This window comes from Salvelinus namaycush, chromosome 41 (assembly GCF_016432855.1).
Source record: "Salvelinus namaycush isolate Seneca chromosome 41, SaNama_1.0, whole genome shotgun sequence".
Taxonomy (NCBI): Eukaryota; Metazoa; Chordata; class Actinopteri; order Salmoniformes; family Salmonidae; genus Salvelinus; species Salvelinus namaycush.
Genome location: NC_052347.1, coordinates 2052304 through 2069594, shown reverse-complemented (window position 1 = coordinate 2069594; position 17291 = coordinate 2052304). Strand labels below are relative to the sequence as shown.

Sequence of the window (17291 nt, the reverse complement as noted above, 5' to 3'; positions counted from 1 at the left end):
CGGGATCGAACAAGGTACAGTGCCTTAGACACTGCTGCGCCACTCGGGAGGCCAGCAACCCACTTTTTCAGAGCCAAACCGAGCCTAACCAAACGGAGCTGTACTGAGTTAGTTACGCATTCATTGGTTATGCATTTATCATTGTTCCTAAAACCGTCCTGAAAAGGAAAATGTGAATAAACAATATCCGAGCCAGCACAGTTTGGTTCAGGTCGGCACATTAGTGTGAAAAAGGTCAGAACATCAAGAGCACAGCAACCCATCTGAGCCATGCAGCTCACCTCCTGGTCTGCCAGGACCTTGTTGGCGTTGGGACTGATCACGAGGCCTCCGTTGGAGTCCTTTATAGCCTCGCTATAAAGGCTGGAGGACGTACACGCCTCATCATCAGCGACCTCTTGATCTGCCTTTTCACCTTTCTTTTTCTTAGACGTTCTACTGGACAGTGACGTCTGACTGCCAGCAACTTCAGCGTGTTCATGGTGTTCATGATGCCTGTCATGTCTCTGTCAGTCAAATAATCAGTCAATCATTGACCAGAATCAAACAAACCAAGGACGAGAACGACCAACATGAGCAATAATCTGCAAATGAACACTAGGTATTTTGTGTATTCATCAAGTTCGTTAGACATTTGAATCTAGAGTTGAATCGACTAACGAAATCTTACTCTATCAACCATCATCGGATCAAAGAGTGCAATTTATTGTTAGTTGATTGGATTTATATACAGGGCCTTTTCTTCCCGGATGCTCAAAGCACTTCGCATACATAGTAAGTTGATCACACCTCTTTGACCTCCGCTTCTCTCCGTTCCTTCAGCTGCACCATGATCATGGCGTACTCCTCCTCCTTCTCCTTGGCCTCGGCCATGGTGGCCTCGTTCTGCTCCGCATACGCCATGGCCACCACAGCCAGGATCAGGTTGATCAGGTAGAACGAGCCCAGGAAGATCACCACCACAAAGAAAATCATGTATGTTTTCCCTGCTGAGCGAAGAGTCTATGGGTAAGGGGAGGGGGGGGGAACGGCCAGTTAAATCACCATGACATCGAACGAGTACTCTTTCTGTATCAATATCCCTGATGACACATAAGATTGCAATCTCTCAAATTCAATCCTGGTCTACCGGCTGATGTTACAGATGTACATTTCAGGAAATGTCAGAAGCAAATACATCTCTATGTCGTTGCCATCGAAGCACATGATGTATACGCACCAGCTGGAATAGATTTTCCCAGAAGTCCTGTGTCATAAGCCGAAATAGGGCAAGGTAGGCCCATCCAAAACTGTCGTAGCTTGTGTATCCATAGTTGGGATTCCCTCCGGCCTTCATACACGTGTATCCTTCAGGGCAATTTCTGTCAAAATGCCAATGAAGTGGCACAACAAGTTGAACGGGACTTATGATCTTCAGCATTCAAAGATATGTTATATTTGAATTACGTTGAAATACTTTGCACCATATATTGCATTATCAACAGAGACAAGGCAAGATTATAAAGCTACCCATATGCTCAACTCTGACATCCCAAAAAACCTACCCAGCATCAGAAGCGTTTCCACAAAGAAGAGGGTCTAACATTCCAGGAAGGAAGTAATGGTTCACTGGAGGAAAACAGAGAAGGGACCTCCATTAGAAAGTGCACCAAGTTGATATACAGTGCATTCGGAAAATATTCAGCCTCTTTGACTTTTTCCACCTTTTGTTACCTTACAGCCTTATTCTAAAATTGATTAAATTGTTTTTTTCCTCATCAATCTACACACAATATCCCATGACGACAAAGCAAAAACAGGTCATTCGATTTTTTTTGCTAATAAAAAAAATATATATATATCATTTACATAAGTATTCAGACCCTTTGCTTTGTTGAAGCCCCTTTACCAGCAAGCACAGCCCTGAGTCTACTTGGGTATGACGCTACAAGCTTGGCACACCTGTATTTGGGGAGTTCCTCCCATTCTTCTCTGCAGATCCTCTCAAGCTCTGTGGGGCAGCGTTAATGCACAGCTATTTTCAGGTTTCTCCAGAAATGTTCGATCGGGTTCAAGTCCGGGCTCTGGCTGGGCCACTCAAGGACATTCAGAGACTAGTCCCAAAGCCACTCCTGCGTTGTCTTGGCTGTGTGCTTAGGGTCGTTGTCCTGTTGGAAGGTGAACATTCGCCCCAGTCTGAGGTTCTGAGCACTCTGGAGCAGGTTTTCATCAAGGATCTCTCTGTACTTTGCTCAGTTCATCTTCGCCTCGATTCTGACTAGTCTCCCAGTCCCTGCCGCTGAAAAACACCCCCACAGCATGATGCTGCCACCCCCATGCTTCACTGTAGGGATGGTGCCAGGTTTCCTCCAGACATGACGCTTGGCTTCCAGGCCAAAGAGTTTAATCTTGGTTTCATCAGACCAGAGAATCTTGTTTCTCATGGTCTGACAGTCTTTAGGTGCCCTTTGGCAAACTCCAAGCGGGCTGTCATGTGTCTTCTACTGAGGAGTGGCTTCCGTCTGGCTACTCTAGCATAAAGGCCTGATTGGTGGAGTGCTACAGAGCTGGTTGTCCTTCTTGAAGGTTCTCCCATCTCCACATAGGAACTATGGAGCTCTGTCAGAGTGATCATCGGGTTCTGGTCACCTCCCTAACCAAAGCTCTTCTCCCCCGATTGCTCAGTTTGGCCGGGCGGCCAGCTCTAGCAAGAGTCTGGTGATTCCAAACTTCTTCAATTTAAGAATGATGGAGGCCACTGTGTTCTTGGGGACCTTCAATACTGCATAAAGGTTTTGGTGCCCTACACCAGATCTGTGCCTCGACACAATCATGTCTCGGAGTTCTACGGACAATTCCTTCGACCTCATGGCTTGTTTTTTGCTCTAACATGCACTGTCAACTGTGGGACCTTATATAGACAGGTGTGTGCCTTTCCAAATCATGTAATCAGGTAATCAAATCATCAGAGCAGCTCACAGATCACTGCACCTGTACATAGCCCATCTGTAAATAGCCCATCCAACTACCTCATCCCCATACTGTATTTATTTATTTATCTTGCTCCTTTGCACCCCCGTATCTCTACTTGCACATTCATCTTCTGCACATCTACCATTCCAGTGTTTAATTGCTATATAGTAATTACTTCGCCACCATGGCCTATTTATTGCCTTACCTCCCTTATCCTACCTCATTTGCACACACTGTATATAGACTTTTTCTACTGTATTATTGACTGTATGTTTGTTTATTCCATGTGTAACTCTGTGTTGTTGTATGTGTCGAACTGCTTTGCTTTATCTTGGTCGCAGTTGTAAATGAGAACTTGTTCTCAACTAGCCTACCTGGTTAAATAAAGGTTAAATACATTTTTTATAAAATGTCAAATCAATTGAATTTACCACAGGTGGACTCCAATCAAGTTGTATAAACTTCTCAAGGATGATTAATGGAAACAGGATGAGGTCAATTTCGAGTCTCATAGCAAAGGGTCTGAATACTTATGTAAATAATGTAATTCAGTTTTTAACATTTATTCTAAAAACTTGTTTTCGCTTTGTCATTATGGGGTATCGTGTGTAGATTGCTGAATAAGGCTGTAAAGTAACATTACGAAATGTGGGAAAAGTCAAGGGGTCTGAATACTTTCCAAAGGCACTGTACATAATATCATATAGTACTGTGACAAAATCCCAACGAATATATAGTTGACGGTTCAGTAAGTCATTATCAATTCCCTGAATCAATGTGCCATCAAAAGCCTGTCACTACCTTAATCATTGACGTATGCATCGTCCCACGTGCTGTTGCCACGCTCTGTGTCATTATTGCCCACAGTTTCACTGAAGCATGCATTGTTTTCTATTTCTTATTCAAATGTGTATACTTCTTATAGAAATGTATATACCTATACAGATGTCTATACCTTATTTAAAACTATCATACAGTAAGTGCCATGATACAGTCCCAATTAACGTAATACAATGGTTCATTGGGCCATTATCAACTCCCCTTCCACACGTCAATGTGCCATCAAAAGCATGTCAATACCTTTATCGTCGATGTACGCCTTGAAGTCCCACGTGCTGTTGCTGCTGTTTGTGCCACTGTAGCCCATGACGTCATTAAAACCATCGGTGTCGTTGAAGGCCACAGTGATGTTGTCCATGTCGGTAGAGTTCAAACGCCATTCCACAGGGGGCCAGTAAACACACTTCTGCTTCAGGTTTCCCATGAACAGTTGAAGGCCGACCAGAGCGAACACAGCCAGGCAGAACACTGTCAGGATCATCACATCAGCCAGCTTCTTCACCGACTGGATCAAAGCGCCCACAATGGTTTTCAGACCTTAAAATACCCCCCCCCCCCCCAAAAAAGCATTCAAATCATCCGTGACCTGAAAACGATTTGCCGAAGAACGAATAACATAACGTTGAGAATATTTGATTGTGCTTGATATCCTTGTTCTCCGCACGGCGTCATTAATAACCCATTTTGTGTTGTGTAGCTTGCAGAGCATTGTACTTATAATATAATAACAGATGCAATTTAGCAGATGCCTTTTTTCAAGGTGATTTACAATACGGTGCGGGAATACAACCCAAAGCAACCCGGGGGTTGCTAGCACCACACACTTACCGACTGAAGTACACATGACCCAAAGCAGGTGTTCAAAAGCAGGTTGTGCAGTAAACAAACACACCCCGGTGGGATTTGGACATTCTTATGTGACACGTACCGGGAATTACAGTGATCGTTTTAAGGGCTCGGAGCACACGGAACGTCCTGAGGGCAGACACGTTGCCCAGGTCAACGAACTCTGTGAGGTACCTGCGCGAGCACAAAACATGACAACACAACCACACATTAGAATAGAGGAGTTGACAGTTGATGTGTCAGTTGAACCAAAATCTCTTCCGTTTCATGGACTTTAAATGTACATTTAATTCAATACCATTGGCTGAGTTGATATTCTAACATAGAGGATCAGAGGGTTGCTATGGTAAAAGATATGGTTTAGCGGAGGATATGTTTAGCTCAGGGTAACTGTCCACTTCTAGAGCCAAATGGCAGTGTTATCTGTAAACTGACTGCAGAAGGCAGGAGTGTGACTAGACCAGTAAGACACCATATGGAGATTTAGTTATGAAGTGGCATACGTCATGATGTGGCTGGGACTCACCAGCAAAAGTTTCAATGTTCGAAGAAGGACGACACTTACATATTTTTACATTTGATAGAAACTAGATCACATTGGGCTCCACAGAAACAAGCTCTGTTTCAGATTTTGACAGTAGGATCCTTAACCCACTTATATGTACAGTAACTCAAATATTTGTAATCTTATATTTACATGATTGAAACTAGCTGGATGAACTGTATGGTGTTACTTTTCATCGGGGCTCCAAGGCCATATAGAGTACAGTCATAGTGCAGCACTTTGGACCGCCACAGACCTTCAGCCATTTGGTACTGGGACAAACAAAGCCCGGGAAGGAGGTGAGCACCTATAAATAGACCCAGAGTGTGGTGTGTGACCGTCCTTTGCAAGTGGACAAATATTTTCATTCATTGGGGCTCCATGATAAAGCGAGGCAAGTGGTGTAGAATGGCATTATGGAGAGAGAAAGAGTGAGAGAGAGAGAGAGGAGAGAGAGGGATGGAGAGATATATTATATATTTATATTTGAGTCATTTTGCAGACGGTCTTATCCAGAGCGATTTACAATTAGTACTCCTTAGCCAAACAAAATCAAACGTAGCTGCTTAAAAGAAAAGGAAATACATGCAAGCTTTGTACTGTTTACAAAAGACTAGTCGAATCTGAGTCACAGAGTTCACACTTTTAGCAAACTTCTGACCCTGGACGAGACACAGGGCAGGGAACATGTCCACAATAATGACAGGGAAGTGTCATGGTGGCAGAGAGTTCCATTTCAATCCAGTCAATTCAGGAAATGGATTGACATTCCAGTCATGAATGAGACGTTTCCCAATATTTCAACTTTGGTGAATACTGAATTTCACCTCACTTCCTGAATTGACTGAGTTGAAATAGGACTCGACCTAAGGTGAGTGCACAGGTGTGAGGATCGGAGGCAGGGGGGACTAGTCCTTTCTAGGTGGTTTTGAGCGGGTAAAGTTGTGCTCTAGATGGTTTTGACCAGGTCGTGGACGTGGAAGTCATCGTCGTATTTGATGTAGTAGACAGAGGGTTTAGAGACAGAGTGAATGGGGAGAGAGAGAGAGAGAGAGAGAGAGAGAGAGAGAGAGAGAGAGAGAGAGAGAGAGAGAGAGAGAGAGAGAGAGAGAGAGAGAGAGAGAGAGAGAGAGAGAGAGAGAGAGAGAGAGAGAGAGAGAGAGCATAGGGTGCTGGGGCCTGGGGGGAGGAGAGGTAAGGAAGCAGACAAGGCCAAGGTCAAACTCATTAAGCCATTGGAGATGTCCTTTGACCTTCCTGACCTTTGACCTTACTCCTTCACTCATGCACACAGACACACAAAGAAACACAAATAGACACACACTCTAACACCTGCCCCCGTGTCTAATGGTACTGCGCTGACGACTGACGGCAATCACTCTCCCAATACTCACGCCATGCTGATCACCATAAAATCCAGCCAGTTCCATGGATCTCGAAGGAATGTGAAATCTCCAACACAGAAGCCTCTGGACAACACTTTAACTGTTGCCTCAAAGGTATAGATACCAGTGAAAACATATCTGCAATAGAAAAAGAGGGGAAGAGAGAGAAGCTTTATAAAATAGCTTTTGGTGAACCTTTGTAGTGGTCAAAATTACTCTCAATAATGTTATGACCAACCTTTTAAATAATTACAAAAAAATCACTGATATTTATATGAACATTTACACGTTTGTTTTTAAAGTGCCCCCACCCCAAAATGTAGGTACTGACTTGAAAATACATGGGATGCTAAAGCAGTCAATATAGTTTCCACAAAACATGAATAATCTCCTACATAGGTTTGAAACTTACTCAACAGTTTTACTCCATGCCGGAGGGTCACTCATCGTCATGAACACACAGTTGGACATGATTGTTAACATGATGAACATGCTAAATAATGTACCCATATTAAGGAAATAACATGGCAATATAATGGTATTCAAATCTAATTCTATGGACCAATATAATTAGTCCATTTTTTAATAACACATTTTATTTTATTTATATATTTGATTCATATGAATATAGTAATCAGTAGTCGCTAATGGGTGACATACTGGATAGTAAAAATCGATTGATCAATTAGGTGTGTTGTAACTGTTGCCAAATAATGACATTAACATATATTGCTAAGGACGTGTGAGTAGGGTGACTCGCCTAGCAGGTCTCAAACCCAAGCCACCAGCGCCAATAACGAACACCCTAACCACTGTCCCAATAAGGGATATCTCTAAGGCATGTGCTTATTGGGCCAGTATAGTTAGGCCCTGTCCAGAACAAACCATAACCCCTCCTCCCTAGGCACATATGTAGAACTGAAAGAACTTCATATGCATAAGTAATAGGGTGAATGCACTTTGAAGTAAATCTCATCTCTGTTAAAAGTACACTCAAGACAAACTTTCGTTGATCCTAGTGATTCAGGAGTATCCTTAAAACAGGTTAATATGCCCCACCAACATCAGACAACTATGCAGAAAAACTTTACATTTTGAAATAAGTAAATCAAATCAATAATGAGAGAATAGTCAAATGAACTGATAACTGACACAGACATGATGGTGTAGCAGGAATATCTGAATGCCGTGAACCATGAGGTTGTGAGTTCAAATCCCAGGTGTTGAATAATAATCACTGTATACACTGAAGGTGTACAAAACATCAAGGACAACTGCTCTTTCCGTGACATAGTCTATCCAGGTGAAAGCAATGATCACTTATTGATGTCGCTAGTTAAATCCCCTTCAATCAGTGTAGATTAAGCGGAGGAGACGGGTTAAAGAAGGAGTTTTAAGCCTTGACAATTGCGACATGGATTGTGTACGTGTGCCATTCAGAGAGTGAATGGGCAAGACAAAAGATTTAAGTGACTTTGAACAGGATATGGTAGTAGGTGCCAGGCACACCAGTTTGTGTCAAGAACTGCAACGCTGCTGGGTTTTTCACACTCAACAGTTCCCTGTGTGTATCAAGAATGGTCCAGCACCCAACATACATCCAGTCAACTTGACACTGGGACAACTGTGGGAAGCATTGGAGTCAACATGGGCCAGCATCGATGTTGAACACTTTGGACACCATGTAGAGTCCATGCCCTGATGAATTGAGGCTGTTCCGAGGGCAAAAGGGCATTCCCATGAAACGTGTCTAGAATTGTATACACCATGTCATTGTTCAATACTCCTTTCTGATTGGCTTGAAGGACATTCTAGAGCATTTAGTATTTCCCTATAACGCACTGTATATTTGCACGGTAGAATTCAGTGGCTATAGTTCATTCTTACACGTTCTATGTTTGAGCTGCTTTTGAAAGCAAAAGTCGAATTGGAAACAGTATTGGTATTGTTGAATTCTATTTTCATAATAGCAAGCTAGGACTGATTGTTTGGTTAGCTAAGCTAGCAAGTCTGTTTGTTTGGTTACCACGCAACAATTGCAGCTATCTAGTTGACTTGCTGGCTCCTTCAGTGAATGTTGAACACATTTCTACCAGCAAATTAACACATTTCTAGTGGCAAATCTGTTAAAATATAGCCAGGGTGTAAAAGTGATAATCAACTCGGGGCTCTATGCGTTGTCTAGAAAATAATACAACTCCGTGGAGTATGTTTGTGGGACATTGATGGAAAATTCTCCTAACCCTCAGAAAACTGGACGCTCAAACATTAAGGGAACATTACGGATAACATTACAAAAGCGTTCTTACTCCCTAGAATTGTTAACTGGGATGTAAATAAAAAATATCTATGATAAGTACAAAGCCATCCCCCTTCCCCACTTCAGCCAATTAGACCACGTCTCTCTGTTCCTACTCCCTGACCTAAAAGCAGCAACTCAAGAGGGAGACACCAACACAGAGAATAGTGGGGCGCTGGACAGAGAAGGCAGACTCAATGCTGCAGGACTGTTTTGAGAATAATGATTGGAAAATATTCAAAGATTCATCCACTCAGGACTCATCCACTGACATTGAGGAATATACACTACCTACTCATTCAAGGGTTTTTCTTTATTTTTTTTACTATTTTCTACATTGTAGAATAATAGTGAAGACATCAAAACTATTGAATAACACATATGGAATCATGTAGTAACCAAAAAAGTGTTAAACAAATCCAAATATATTATATATTTGAGATTCTTCAAATAGCCACCCTTTGCCTTGATGACAACTTTGCACACTCTTGACATTCTCTCAACCAGCTTTATGAGATAGTCACCTGGAACGCATTTCAATTAACAGGTGTGCCTTCTTAAAAGTGAATTTGAGGAATTTCTTTCCTTCTTAATGTGTTCGAGCAATCAGTTGTGTAGTGACATAGGGGGGTATACAAAAGATAGCCCTATTTGGTAAAAGTCCATATTATGGCAAGAAAAGCTCAAACAAGCAAAGAGAAATGACAGTCCATCATTACTTTAAGACATGAAGGTCACTCAATCCAGAAAATGTAAAGAACTTTGAACGTTTCTTCAAGTGCAGTTGCAAAAACCATCAAGCGCTATGATGAAACTGGCTCTCATGAGGACCGCCACAGGAATGGAAGACCCAGAGTTCCCTCTGCTGCAGAGGATAAGTTCATTAGAGTTACCAGCCTCAGAAATTGCATCCCAAAAAAATGCTTCACAGAGTTCAAGTAACAGACACATCTCAACGTCAACTGTTCAGAGGAGACTGCGTGAATCAGGCCTTCATGGTCAAATTGCTGCAAAGAAACCACTACTAAAGGACACCAATAAGAAGAAGAGACTTGCTTGGGCCTAGAAACACAAGCAATGGACATTAGACCTGTGGAAATTTGTCCTTTGGTCTGGAGTCAAAATCTGAGATTTTTTGTTCCAACCTCTGTGTCTTTGTGAGACGCGGTGTGGGTTTATGAATGATCTCCGCATATATATTTCCCAACATAAAGCATGGAGGATGAGGTGTGATGGTGTGGGGGTGCTTTGCTCGTGACACTTTCCGTGATTTATTTAGAATTCAAGGCAAACTTAACCAGCATGGCTACCACAGCATTCTGCAGCGATAGGCTATCCCATCTGGTTTGTACTTAGTGGGACTATCATTTGTTTTTCAACAGGACAATGAACCAACACACCTCCAGGCTGTGTAAGGGCTATTTTATCAAGAAGGAGAGTGATGGAGTGCTGCATCAGATGACCTGGCCTCCACAATCCCCCGACCTCAACCAAACTGAGATGGTTTGGGATGAGTCGGACCGCAGAGTGAAGGAAAAGCAGCCAACAAGTGCTCAGCATATGTGTGAACTCCTTCAAGACGGTTGGAAAAGCATTCCAGGTGAAGCTGGTTGAGAGAGTGCCAAGAGTGTGAAAATCTGTTATCAAGGCAAAGGGTGGCTATTTGAAGAATCTCAAATAGTTTTGATGTCTTCAGTATTATTCTACAATGTAGAAAATAGCAAAAATAAAGAAAAACCATTTAATGAGTAGGTGTTCTAAAACTTTTGACCGGTAGTGTACATCGTCAGTCACAGGCTTCATTTGGAAATGTGTTGATGATGTTGTACCCACATTAACAATCCGAACATACCCAAACCAAAAACCCTGGATGAACAGAGATATCCGTACCATGCCGAGTGCCCGTACTGCAGCATTCAATGTCAGCAGAACAAACCCAGATGACTTGGTGGCTTGCGACACGTACAAGGCAAGAAGATACGAGCTCCGCAAAACCATTAGGGAAGTAAATAGACAATACAGACTCAAAATGGAATTGATGCTTGACAACTCAGACTCGTGAAGCATGTGACAAGGACTAGACTATCACGGACTACAAAGGCAAATCCAGCAGTGTGGTGCCCACCGAAGCCTTCCTTCCAGACGAGATTAACACATTCTACTGTATGCTCGCTTCGAGACAGACAATACCGATCCATCCAGGAAGAGTCTCGCTGCTACGGATGACCAGGTGCTTTTGCTCTCCGAGGCTGACGTGAGGAAAACTCTCAAAAGAGTGAATACTCTGGCCCAGATGGCATTCCTGGGAGTGTGTGCTGACCAGCTGGCGGGTGTCTTCTCTGACATCTTTAACCTGTCCCTGTCCCAGGCTGTAGTCCCCACCTGCTTCAAAGAGACTTCCATCGTCCCAGTGCCCAAGAAAAACAAGATGACATGCCCAAATGACGATCGCCCCATCACTCTCACCCGGTCGTCATGAAGTGCTTCGAGAAGCTGGTCATGGACCACATCAAGGCCAGCATGCTAGGCACAGTAGACCCACTCCAATTTGCCTACCGCTCCAACAGATCCACAGAAGATGCCATTTCCATTGCTATTCACACGGTCGTAACACATCTGAACAAAAGGAACACCTACTGTATGTGAGGATGCTGTTCATTGACTACAGTTCAGCATTCAACACTATTGTTGACACCAAGCTCAGAACTCTGCGTCTGGACACCACTCTCTGCACTGGATGCTGGACTTCCTGACGGGCAGACCACAGACTGTGAGGATTGGCAACAACACCTCCTCCACACTGACTCTTAACACAGGGGCCCCCCAGGGGTGTGTCCTCAGCCCTCTGCTGTACTCCCTGTTCACACACGACTGTGTGGCTTTGCACGACACCAACTCCATCATCAAGGTTGTAAGCCTGAACCAACAACGACGAGTCAGCATATAGGGAGGAGGTAAGTGAACTGGAATTGCGGTGCCAGGACAACAACCTCTCCCTCAAAGTCAGCAAAACAAAAGAGTTGATTATTGACTTCAGGAAACAGAGGAGGGAACATGTCCGATCCACATCAACAGGACTGCAGTAGAGAGACTCAGCAGTTTTCAGTTCCTCAGTGTTCACATCACCAAAGACATGACATGGACCAACAACCCCACCACTCTTGTCAAGAGGGCACAACAGTGTCTCTACTTCCTAAGGTGGCTGAAGAAATCCGCAATGCCACCCGGGTCCTCTTCATATACTACTGCTACACCATCGAGAGCATCCTGACTGGTTGCATCACGGCCTGATACAGGAATTACTCCATCCATGACTGCAAGGCCCTCCAGTGAGTAGTGAAGATGGCTCAGTGCCCCCACCCATCCAGGACATCTACTCGAAATGGTGATGAGGAAGGCCAGCCGCATCATCAAGGACCCCACACACCCCAGCCTCAAGCTGTTCACTCCCTTACTGTCGGCCACATGGTATCTGAGCATGAGGTCTGATAACAACAGGCTCAGAGACAGTTTCTATCTACAGGACATCAGACTGCTGAACACTTCTGAACTGGACTAACCACCTGCTCTGATTCTCCACACCTTTGCACACACACACACACACACACACACACACACACACACACACACACACACACACACACACACACACACACACACACACACACACACACACACACACACACACACACACACACACACACACACACACACACACACACACAGTAGCACATTTCTTGGACTCTGAACATTCAGCAGGATCCTAAGTTATATGTATTTATAATGTAGATCAGTGAGATACTTGTATTGAAAGGATATGAATGTATGAGAATTTTGATGGATCCTCTCCTGAGAATACTGAAGGGTGTTAGAATATAGCAGGCAGGCTCAGCATTGAACCTGAATATTGTATTCCCTTTGGTGATGACAATAAAGGTCTGAAAAACAAGAAGTAAAGATTAGTGAAGAAGTATTGGAAGTCTAATATCATCTTTACTTTAATTGAATGTCTTGATGTTTGTCTCAAGGATATTAGCAAAATAGAGTTTGTTGTAATTGTTGTAAATCAGAGGGCATTTACCCTCTGAATAATAACAATATGATAATATTACTTGGAATGGGTAAATATACCTCTGATTTGAGCTTATTGTAAAGGAAATAACTTTGTGATGATGTCTGGTTCTGTGGACACTCAGTCCTCGGGCCACTAAGGGACATGGTCTGCAGTGCTCACTTTATGAATATGTCTGGTTCTGTGGACACTCAGTCCTCAGGCCACTAAGGGACATGGTCTGTAATGCTCACTTTGTGTGATTTGTAGAAAGGATCCAGTTCCTCCAGGGGCGTGTTGAACAGTTCAGGTGGCGGGTCTCCGTAGATGAATGGCAGGGCCTTGCCGGCCTCCAGGTCGACGGCTGGCTTTGGCAGGTCCTCCTCTGCCACCTCCGGAAAGGTACAAAAAAACATGATCACAAACTCTTTACCATTTCTTACGAGCACTGGTTTTGCGGATAGCAGCAATTTTGAAAGAACGTTTTACTTGCAATGGCTTGACTGTGATATATGGTCATTTTAACTACCTTATTTAAATCCACTGATTGTAAAGTCACTCTGGAATCTGGATGAGTGTCTGCAAAATGACTCAAATGTTAAATATACCTCAATGTTCAGGGCCTTTTTTCTCTCCTGCTCCTCTGCTTCTTCGGCCATCCGCCTCTCGATCTCCGCCAGCGACTCAAGGGTGAAGCGGCGAAACACTTCGGTGCCTGTGGGAGGGAGCAGGGCGACCATCTTGGCATTCTGCTGGGCGAGAAATGCAACCACACCGGGGTCTCTCAGCAGGTTTTTTTTTTTTTATGTAACCTTAATTTAACTAGTGTGCTGTGAGTTGGAGGGATGGATCAGGAAGATGAAAAGATATTAGGCATGAAAATGGAAGTTGAAAAAATACATCTTTAAAATGTTTTGGCATATTGTTTCATAAGGGTATTTCATGGAGAGGGACAGGTACAAAGAGAAAAGACTGGGTGAGGACACTGTGCAGCAGCTTCAGCTGAAATGTGAACTCAGACATGTGGGTCCTTTTCTGTGTTTTTGAGCAGCCAAGCCTTCATCTGTACTTTTTACAACAATCCGTAGCCTTGAAACTACTTTACAGAATCCTCTTCCCTTTCGTCAACAGAAACTCCTTTACAATGACAAGACAACTTCTAAATAATACCATATTAACTATACCAAGGCAGTGTGGCTGGTGGCTCCACATGTGTGCTTGCACGCCAGTGGCGACCCATCATTCAGGTCAGGTCAGCCCGACTTGAGTCCCACATTTTTTGCCAAATTTTTTATCCCCCCAAAATATCTACATTCTTTTTTGGGGGGGGCTTGCCTGTTTTGCATGTTATTTTGGCATTAATACGTGTCACATATCAGTTTGCAAACAATGTAAAAAATTATAATATATATATATAATTGAGTTAATAAAGCCGCATACCAACAGTCTCTTTTTTGTTTTCTTGAGTAAGGCAGCTCCAAAATGCAGGTTTCAGCCTAGCTCAGTGCTTTCTGTGGTGGTGGGGCAAGCCAGCAGAAAATAGGGAGCGTTGCGCCGTGATTGGCTCAGTGTTCTGTCACTCATGGGGACACTACGTCACCGCCAAGTCTAAGGGTAGACCTAGAAAATTAAAGCCACTTGGGTGCTGCCATAGAGTTACATTAGAAGTGCCCATCCAAGAAGGCTCAAGGTCATTGGCCACAGATAAAATGACGTGAAATCACGTTATATGTACAGTAGCTTTGATTGGACTGATCATGTCAACATCATACTTTCAAAATCTTAGCTATCAGTCATCATCATGAATCAAGTCGACAATCTACTGGCAAATCCTTTTTATTCCTTGTCATATGAAGAGAAATAATTAAGAGAAATTATAGATAAAATGTATCGGTGCTCATCGGCCATTGGACATTAACACTGCACAAGTTGGAAATCGCAAATTCAACAATGAGTGGTTTGGAAGGAATCAGTGACAGTGGCTAACTCTGCAAGTATTGCAAAGTAATCACTAGCCTGCTATTCAGTGGAGTGGCGGTGTGGTCCCAAATCTGGGATTAAGGGGCTCTTTTCCAAGTTTCAAATGATAGACATTTAACATTGGCCATGCTGTCAATGAAGCATGATGTGTGCCGCACTCAAAACAACTGTTAACTCGGAACTGCAAAAAATTGACTTCAGTGAGTTCAAGACAAATGAGAAGTTGGGAATAATCAAGCTCCGACTGGGAAAATACGTTTTGAACGGTCATCCAACTCGAGCTACGACCTGAAGATCAATGACATCATCATGATTCGACCTTGTTTTTTCCCCCGAGTTCCCAGTTATTTTGAAAGCACCATAAGTCCAGATAATGCCAGACTTTGATGACAAAATTTGACCACGAAGGGCAGCCGCGTCACCTTCCTGTTCAAGTGAGCACAGCACAAGAAGGTGACTCCAAAAATCTATTGTATGCTGCTGCATAAAACATATGTAATATACCAGGGAGATATGTATACTGTAGCCAAGAAAGTAATACTAAGTGTATGTTGTGTAGTACGCTATTAGTAGCCCATGTGCCTCACTCTAATAATTTGGTCTATTTTCCCCTCTTAATTTCGCCTACTGTTTTGACTTGGTGATGCACATGTAGCCTATAACCTGTTTTAGAGAAATGTAATCATTGAATATTGTAAGAGCTTTCATTGTCTGCTTATATGCTCCCTTAATTTATCCTATGTTTCTGACTTGGTGTACAGGGAGAACACTGTAAGAACGGCCCAGGTTCTGAATTCTATCGCTGTCCATTTCAAAAGTGCAATTTTTTTTAAAAATAAAATTGTTATATTGACTACTTCCGTCCTAGCTCGCTCATTAATGTCTTAATCGAAATTACGGATTGCCTCTTATCCGCTTGTCATCCCCTTATGCCATAGTTTGTACATCTCATTAGAAACCACATTTGTTTAAGCAAGTCAGCCATATCAGCTATGTTTTTTTAAAGGCAGTAAATGAGGCTGAATGAAGTGTTTCGCTGCCAGACAAGGCTCCGCTGATAGCCTGGTGTAGCAGTGGTAAGATGTTGGGACTGCTGTTGGTGCAGCTTTATGTAGGCCCTAGCAGTTTGTGGGCATTGTTTGTCACTGTTATTGTGCAATTCATGTATTGATTAGTGTTGTGTTGTGGCTTTGATGGCGTGCATCGTACTTTTATTTTTATTATTTGCCCCACCAAGACTTACAGTTGAAGTCGGAAGTTTACATACACCTTAGCCAAATACATTTAAACTCAGTTTTTAACAACTCCTGACATGTAATCCTAGTAAAAATGAATTCCCTGTCTTAGGTCAGTTAGGATCACCACTTTATTTTAAGAATGTGAAATGTCAGAATAATAGTAGAGAGAATGATTTATTTCAGCTTTTATTTAGTTCATCACATTCCCAGTGGGTCAAAAGTTTACATACACTCAATTAGTATTTGGTAGCACTGCCTTTAAATTGCTTGACTTGGGTCAAACATTTCGGGTAGCCTTCCACAAGCCTCCCACAATAAGTTGGGTAAATTTTGGCCCATTCCTCCTGACAGAGCTGGTGTAACTGAGTCAGGTTTGTAGGCCTCTTTGCTCACACACACTTTTCAGTTCTGCCCACAAATGTTCTATAGGATTGAGGTCAGGGCTTTGTGATAGCCACTCCAATACCTTGACTTTGTTGTCCTTAAGCCATTTTGCCACAACTTTGGAAGTATGCTTTGAGTCATTGTCCATTTGGAAGACCCATTTGCGACCAAGCTTTAACTTCCTGACTGATGTCTTGAGATGTTGCTTCAATATATCCACATCATTTTCCTTCCTATTTTGTGAAGTGCAATAGTCCCTCCTGCAGCAAAGCAACCCCACAACATGATGCTGCCACCCCCGTGCTTCACGGTTGGGATGGTGTTCTTCAGCTTGCAAGCATCCCCCTTTTTCCTCCAAACATAAAAATGGTCATTATGGCCAAACAGGTCTATTTTTGTTTCATCAGACCAGAGGAAATTTCTCAAAAAAGTCCGATCTTTGTCCCCATGTGCAGTTGCAAACCGCAGTCTGGCTTTTTATGGCGGTTTTGGAGCAGTGGCTTCTTCCTTGCTGAGCGGCCTTTCAGGTTATGTCGATATAGGACTCGTTTTACTGTCAATATAGATACTTTTGTACCCGTTTCCTCCAGCATCTTCACACGGTCCTTTGCTGTTGTTCTGGAATTTATTTGCACTTTTTGCACCAAAGTACATTCACCTCTAGGAGACCGAACGCGTCTCCTTCCTGAGCGGTATGACGGCTGCGTGGTCCCATGGTGTTTATACTTGAGTACTATTGTTTGTACAGATGAACATGGTACCTTCAGGCGTT

General features: G+C 43.0%; 1 protein-coding gene across 1 annotated transcript in view; it reads right to left on the bottom strand.

The window, feature by feature from the left end:
- The window catches only part of LOC120034082 (sodium channel protein type 4 subunit alpha B-like), a 35759-nt gene extending 19077 nt beyond the window's left edge, over window positions 1–16682 (bottom strand). Inside the window, exons 1-12 of the mRNA XM_038980508.1 lie at window positions 16660–16682; window positions 13526–13706; window positions 13172–13309; window positions 12686–12804; window positions 6980–7069; window positions 6577–6705; window positions 4721–4812; window positions 4033–4329; window positions 1545–1608; window positions 1220–1361; window positions 790–1002; window positions 282–506 (exon numbers count right to left, since the gene is read on the bottom strand). Coding sequence (XP_038836436.1) covers window positions 282–506; window positions 790–1002; window positions 1220–1361; window positions 1545–1608; window positions 4033–4329; window positions 4721–4812; window positions 6577–6705; window positions 6980–7069; window positions 12686–12804; window positions 13172–13309; window positions 13526–13706; window positions 16660–16667 — 1698 coding nt within the window. The 5' untranslated portion in view covers window positions 16668–16682. The remainder of the gene's footprint in view (window positions 1–281; window positions 507–789; window positions 1003–1219; window positions 1362–1544; window positions 1609–4032; window positions 4330–4720; window positions 4813–6576; window positions 6706–6979; window positions 7070–12685; window positions 12805–13171; window positions 13310–13525; window positions 13707–16659) is intronic.
- Window positions 16683–17291: the final 609 nt, after the last annotated feature.